Source organism: Podarcis pityusensis (assembly GCF_964106645.2).
Source record: "Podarcis pityusensis genome assembly, chromosome: 2".
NCBI lineage: Eukaryota > Metazoa > Chordata > Lepidosauria > Squamata > Lacertidae > Podarcis > Podarcis pityusensis.
In genome coordinates this window covers 54,598,266-54,605,608 of record NC_138029.1, presented here as the reverse complement: position 1 = coordinate 54,605,608, position 7,343 = coordinate 54,598,266, and the positions used below count along the sequence as shown (strand labels likewise).

Genomic DNA, 7,343 nt, shown 5'->3' with positions numbered 1-7,343 from the left:
ATAGCTGAACTACATTAAAATGGTGATTTTACTGTATCACTTTTATTGCTCTCACTTCAGACCCCGCGAGGTTGAAAAAATGGCTTCTCCAACATACACCCGGAAGTTCCGTATCAAAAGAATAGGATGCGTCCCTTTATTTTCTTATCTCTGTGGTCAGAGACTTCTTTTTTTTTTTTTTTTGAGGTAAACAAGGTCAATTCCGGGTTATAGGTCACGTGACGTGCAAGCGAGCGGGCCGTAGGAGGGCGCGTTCAAGCGGCGCCGCTTGATGCTCTTTGAGCCAAAGCAGCCAGTCACTACTCGCTTTCCGCCTCTCATTCAAAATCGGCGGCGACAGGCACCAATCGAGGCGAGGGTGACGCGGCGCCGTCATGTGATTGACGCACCCGGCAGCCACTGACGAGGCGGCGAGGCCTGGCGAGGGTGGGCGTGTGCGGCGGCAGAGTCGGCTGGTGATGGCGGAACGAGGAGGAGGAGGAGGAGGCGGCGGCGGCGGCGCGAGTGGCGGAGCAGGCGGCGGCGGCGAAGGGGACGCTGGGGCGGCGGAGCGGTACAACAATGAGATGAGGTAAGGCCAAGTCCTCCTCCGGGAATGGCGGCGGGCGGGGGGAAGGAAGGGGTTGGCAGGAGGAGCCGGGAGCACGAGGCCTTTTGTGAGCGCGCGCGCGAGGGAGAGAGAGAGCGAGCGCAGGGGGCACGAGCGCCCTTCCCGCTCCGCTTTCGCGGCGCCGGGCCCGCCCCCCTCCGTCCTTTCGTCTCGAGGCGGAAGCGGCCGTTCGGCCTCCGCTCCCTCACGGGGCTTCCCCCCCCCGGCCCGTCCGCCCTTCACCTCAAGCCTCGCTCCTCCCCTGGTGAGATTCCCGCTCAGCGCCCCGACCGCTTTAACCGCCGTTATTCCAGAGTAGTACCGTCTCCATGCTCGCTTGTTTTATTTATTTATTTATTTCCAACGGCTCTTCAGCCTTGGGGACGGGATGCCCGTTTTGTCTGTTGGCTGCTCCCCCACACGCAGCCGGCTTTTGCCAATGGCGGCTCCCGGACACACGCTGACGTATCAAGAGCGGCGGGCGGGCGGCCGAGGAGATGCGTGGTTCCCTCTTCCCCAGTTCCTTCTTGAACTGGCGCCTCAGCTGGGGGCCCGCGGCTCAGTAGTAGTTGAGAGCGCATGCCTCTCTGTGCATGTGGAAGGCCTCAGTATTTCAGCAGGAAAGAGGATCTGAGGAAGGCAAGGGGAGGAAATAAAACAACCCTTGCATCTGCAGCAGATACCTGTTAAATCTATTCTGTGCAGAGTTAAATGAAGCCGGGGGCTGCCTCAAGTGTAAGGCAGGATTTCATATGTTCATGTAACCAGACTGCATTGAGGAGGAGAAGCCCCTCAGGGTTCTGTGTGTGTGAAAAACTTGAACTTGAAATGCAAGCGTAGAAGGTTGTCCGGATCACATCTAAAGTTTTATCCAAATAACCAGAAGGAATACTTCACATGTTAACAGTGGTCCTGCCTAAGGAAGCTTTCCCACGTAGGAAATACCGTGAAGCTGACATGTGACATTAATATAGGGTTGTGTTTTGCATGGTACGCTTCTGGCATCCATGTGTTGGAAAGCTGTGTCGAATGGCAGCTTCCCAACATATGGATGCAGAGCAAAACACATGTATGACGATTTTCCGTACATGGAAATACTTATGTGTTTATTATTAAAGTCATTTCTGTACTGCTTTGTATTCCTGGAAAAAGAATCTGTAAGGGGTTTGCAACTTTCCTCAAAGCTTCAAATGAAATACAGTAAAGATCCACCATTTAAAGCAACGTAATTAACAGAAAAATATTATTTGTAAACATTAAGAAATTACAAGTAAAAAAATTTCAAATATGAAAAATGTACATATTAAGCATAATTAGTGACTAAACAGAATAACTGAGATTGAAGTTGTGCCACCACCCCAGCCCTCTTCCACTTAAAACATATGAAGCAGCCCAGTTTAAAGTGGGGAATCTGTACTTGTCTGTGTTGCAGCTACGTGAAAAAGAAGACAGGGCTGCTTCACCTTCAATAGTCATGCAGAAGAAATAATTCCAGCAGCTGGTGAAAGTCTTTTGCACTTCTATTAAAGGTGCAGGTGTCCAGTTTGCTCTTTCACCCAGCTCCCCTGCTTGCATATACTGCATCTTTGGTAATTTGCAGCACAATGTGACTTTCACTGTATCCAGAAATTCCACTGCAAATACTAACAATCATAAGAGTAGTGGAAAAACTCACCCAAATAGTATTTTTAACTTCTAGTGTTCATAGCAGCAGTCTCTATTCCAATTTAATTGTTGTGCATCATAAGAAAAAGGCATTGTCCTTTTGAAATGGCCCATTATGACAAACAAAACAAGGCCTGACTATGCATATATAGTGGACTTGGTACTCTTAGGCCCAGGCTGTTTCTCCAGTCTGTTGCAGCAGTGGTGAAAGCAGTGAGGATTTAGAGATAAGAAGCCCTCAATCCAAGTTGTAGCCAGCCTTTATTCTCCCTCTTACTCCAGACTTTGGGTAGATGGCCACAGTAGTGGATACTGGAGGTAGAGGGGGGGCAGGAAGACCCCTATCATACTAGAATACTGTGCTCTTTAGCAGGCCGCAGACCTTCCTCCTCTCAGAAACCTCTAGAGGAGGCTTTTATGTTCAGTATGAATTGAAATGAAATAACTTAAATGTCTCAGAAATACTAAAAGTTTTGCTTTCTCTTGGATTCTGCCAATTTGTCCTTCCCAGGATGGATGTGGGCAACCAGTTTTTCCCATACACAAATGCATGGCAGAAAACTTTTCAGTGCTTTATTTTTCCGCATAATATTTTCCATTTCACAAGTTCATTATTATCAAATAATGGAGGCCAATTGCAAATTCTCATTACCTATGCATGTGCTGTGATAAAATTCTATCAGTTCTGTAGACAATACTTTTCCAGAACTGGCAGAATACCTTCCTTAGTGAAAGTGTTCAGTCTTGGCACCCCTATTTATAAGATATATTTTAAATGACTTATATTTTACATGTACAAAATACATGCACATTGTGTCAGTTTACATAGCTGCATTGTGGCTTTTTCCTTTTAAAGTGAGCTGTGATAGGAAAAGTTCAGTCCCAAACTTGCTTGAGTTCTAAAGGCATAACCTGAAATCCTTACATATGTGCATCCTTTGTAACTCATGCAATATGCATATATTATGTACTCTTAATAGCTTTATCACAAAAAAAAATCTGCTGTGGCTCTTGACCATCTGAGTGGAGTTGGCAGTGGCCACTGAGTGTTACATCACAAATTTACGAGTTATATACAACAATAGAATTCTTAAACACCTCTGTGCTATGCAACTTCCAAAATTAGAAGGTTGAATATTAAGTGTTGAATTATTTGTCTGTTGTCGTTCACCACCTTATAACCTTTGTTTTTTTCAATTTTGAGTCATCATGCCAACATTGGTATTGCACTGGCACTAAATGGTGGGCAAAATTGTTTTCCTGAGAGCATCAGAAGAGCGTTTGTTGGTTGCAAAGGTGAACGTTTTTTCTATATATACATTTACTAAGCTACCTCTGTAGAGGGCTGGGTGGCACAGTGGGGATAGCATTCCCAAATTCTGATTTAGGCTACAGGTGAAAAGGATGTAGATGTTCCCATCCAAGTGTGTGGTGTGCACCCATTCACATTATGAAACTATTGGGTGCTTTGGTATTTATTAAAATCAGTTGTCCATGTCTTGGATATATATAAATACAGGAGAGATGTGGGTATTGCACCTTGCGTTTGAGGTGACTTGTATTTAGGCTTGTGGGAGGGAAGCTTGTGCAGTGCCTTTCCATTTGAAGTATCCCCAGTCTAGATACTGCTTTCTAAGTCATTTAAATTGTGAGGACAAAGTCTCCCAAACAGTTTGGGGTTCATGATAACTTTGTCACAATGTTTTGGTTCACTTGTAACACCAATTCCCTTCTGTTGATCAAATAATTTGAAGACAAAACTGTTCATTTTGGTTTGCTCACAGAATGGCTCAACAGCAAGCACTGAGATTTCGTGGACCAGCTCCTCCACCAAATACTGTCATGAGAGGCCCACCACCTCTTATGCGCCCACCTCCACCTTTTGGTATGATGCGAGGCCCTCCACCACCACCCCGGCCTCCTTTTGGACGTCCTCCATTTGATCCAAATATGCCTCCAATGCCACCCCCAGGAGGAATTCCTCCACCTATGGGACCTCCACATCTACAGGTAAAAATATGTATGAGATGAGGACAGTATCTCTTTCTGCATGTCCCCCAAATATGCTCTGGATGGTTGGGAGAACCTCCAGAACAGTTCTGGGAGGCATGCAAGGGGAGGAGAAGCTGGGAAAGTTCTGTTGTGTTTGGGGAAGATGTTCTGTGCATGCAGTGATTTAGTTGGATACATCCCATAAGGACTTATTTCTGGATAGATTTGGTTAGTTATGAAGGCACTGTGAATTTGAACATCCCTTGTAATATTTTTACTCTTGCATATGTTTGTAGAGACCACCTTTCATGCCTCCTCCAATGGGAAATATGCCACCACCTCCTGGTATGATGTTTCCTCCAGGGATGCCACCTGTCTCTGCCCCTGGAACACCAACAATGCCACCTACTGAAGAGATCTGGGTAGAAAACAAAACTCCAGATGGAAAGGTAAGATTTATCCATAGTAACAATAGTAATACCGTATTTTTCGCCCTATAAGGCGCCCGCTGGGCGTGCAAGACTTGCGGATAGCTTCCTGAAGCACCGACGCCTCTCGCTCTCCAGGCTTCAGCGAAAGCCTGCATTCGCCCCATAGGACGCACACACATTTCCCCTTCATTTTTGGAGGGGAAAAAGTGCGTCCTATAGGGCGAAAAATACGGTAATTGTTGTCTTGCTGCACTGAAGATACAACAATCCTGGTGGGAAAGGCAGAAGGTGTGTATTTGAAGTTTTCAGATTGGCACCACAGGGGGGTCTGAATTGTTCCCCTCTTTGGTAAAAGGACCAGCCCAGGGGCCTAGTGATTCCATGGCTGGCCCTGCTCTGCATGCCGCACCTTGATTTGGGGCCCCATGTCATGGATAACTTCACAACTGCCCACAGTTTTGGCAGGCACAGTGGTAACCTTTATGGCAGCAGAATCCCCTGCAGGATCATGCTCAGTGGATGGACACATCTGCAGAATCCCAACCCCCTCTAGCAGCATTGATCAGGGGATTAGGCTTGCATCCTTCGCAATCTTATTTGTTAAGGTGGTTGTGTAGTATTGTAAAGCCTTCAGAATACTAAGAAAAATTTCTCACAATTATATTGATTTTGAGAGTTTTATCAGGTAGGAATCTGAAAGGTGAATGGAAAAACTAGGTTATGTACAGTAGCATAAAATTGTCTTTTTTGCCTCTAGGTTTATTACTATAATGCACGGACACGTGAGTCAGCATGGACCAAACCTGATGGAGTGAAAGTTATTCAGCAGTCTGAACTGACACCAATTCTTGCTGCTCAGGCCCAGGCTCAAGCCCAGGCCCAGGCTCAAGCCCAAGCTCAAGCTGTAGGTGGTTCCACACCTACTACTAGTAGTCCTGCATCAGTATCTCCATCTCCATCATCAAATAGTCAGTCGTCTACAACGTCTACTAGTACCACAACGACGTCTGTTTCACAAACAGTTTCCAGTAAGTAAAATTGCTACTGAGTTTAATATTAAATTATTGCACCACTTGGAGGTGCTATAGGATTCTAGAATGCTTACAGTCTGAGTTATAGAGGGAAATATTGAATATACAGTATGCATTATTCTGTGGCCATGCATATGCTGAAGTGTTTCAAAATTTTGCTTTGTATTACAAAGTTTACCTTCACTCTGCAATGGTACAGTGTAGTTTCCTTGTTCTTTATTTTGACTAGGAGCAATGTAAGTTCCTAATACATCAGTTGTTCAAATGACTTTATTTGCTGTTTGATGAATCAACAGAAAACTCATGCCACTGCTCTGGAGGTTTGTTAGGTGCATTTTATGGAAAATGTGGAAATGAAATAAAATCTTAATCCTTTGAAGAAAGCTGAAAAAACCCATTATCAGCTATTTTCAGAAATTTGCCTAGGCTGTTTGAGGTGAGTGTGCGTGTGTATGGTAAATTTTTGCAGCTGCAGAGATTATTTCATTATTTGATCCTTGCAGCAGAAACCTTGGTGACTCCACTAGCAGAGCACCTTGGTAATCTTGGCATTAAGATTGAAGTTTATACTAAAATGAAATAACTTGCAAGTTCTTAAGTGGCCTCTCTCTGTAAACTGTGCATAGTTTTGTAAATTACTTATGAGAGCATAATTAACTTGGCATTATTTACAAGGGAATCTTGGTGAATCGTATTAAACATGGAGCTTATACATGTATGATATAGGGTTTTGGATGTTTGTTCTCTTTATCAGCACCTACAACACAAGACCAGACCCCCAGCTCAGCTGTTTCAGTTGCCACACCTTCAGTCAGTGTTTCAACCTCTGCTCCTTCTGCTACATCTGTGCAGACTGTACCCCAGCCAGTCCCACAGACTTTGCCTCCTGCAGTACCTCATGCAGTACCTCAGCCGACAGCAGCAATTCCTGCTTTCCCACCAGTAATGGTACCTCCATTTCGTGTTCCTCTTCCTGGCATGCCTATTCCACTTCCAGGTAAATTGAGATACTATGACTGTCTTGCCAGCCACATGTCCATGTTGTCAATTTGTTTGCACTCATGTGTCTACTGTGTATGGAATTTGCCTGAATCCTCTTCATTTAAAATATATTCTTCAACAAATTTGGAGTTAGCTGACAGGCTTTTTAGAGTAAAAAAATATATTCCAGAATTTATTTTTATTGGCAAGAAGTCATGTTAAACCCTTTTTTTTGGCATGAATACATATTATACTTCAAACACAATTTATTGGTTTAACAGTTCATGGTTGGAAGAAATTCACCTTGTCTTTGTTACTTAAGCTGCAATCCTATACACACGTACCTGGGAATGCTTCCTTCTGGGTAGACATGCTTAGGATTGCACCCTAAGAATGTGATACTAGGCTTTACTGACTTTAAAATAAGTGATGTCTTGGTAGAAGTAGACTACTGTCTTGAAGTAAATAGCTGCTTTGGTGAATTAACTCTTATCAAACTGGTTAATTACCTATACAAGCTCTTCAAAACATTAGTTGTTGAGTCACATATTACAGTGCAGCTATTAATGTATGCATATTTGTAATTGATAGAGTAAAACTGACTGAGTGCAAAAGAAATACACTTTAGTTGTTACCTTGCCAAGTGGTAATTAC

General features: G+C 44.2%; 1 protein-coding gene across 10 annotated transcripts in view; it reads left to right on the top strand.

Annotated features, from left to right (window-relative positions):
* Positions 1–420: 420 nt before the first annotated feature.
* Positions 421–7,343, top strand: part of TCERG1 (transcription elongation regulator 1) — a 34,618-nt gene continuing 27,695 nt past the window's right edge. For 3 of the 10 annotated variants that reach the window (XM_080997115.1, XM_080997109.1, XM_080997107.1), the window contains exons 1-5: positions 421–571; positions 4,039–4,264; positions 4,543–4,695; positions 5,435–5,705; positions 6,463–6,705. In XM_080997115.1, the coding sequence (XP_080853241.1) occupies positions 459–571; positions 4,039–4,264; positions 4,543–4,695; positions 5,435–5,705; positions 6,463–6,705 (1,006 nt within the window). In that variant the 5' untranslated portion in view covers positions 421–458. Of the gene's footprint in view, positions 572–827; positions 855–1,010; positions 3,551–4,038; positions 4,265–4,542; positions 4,696–5,434; positions 5,706–6,462; positions 6,706–7,343 lie in introns of those variants that run through there. The other 7 variants (XM_080997110.1, XM_080997108.1, XM_080997106.1 and 4 more) reach the window with 5 other exon arrangements.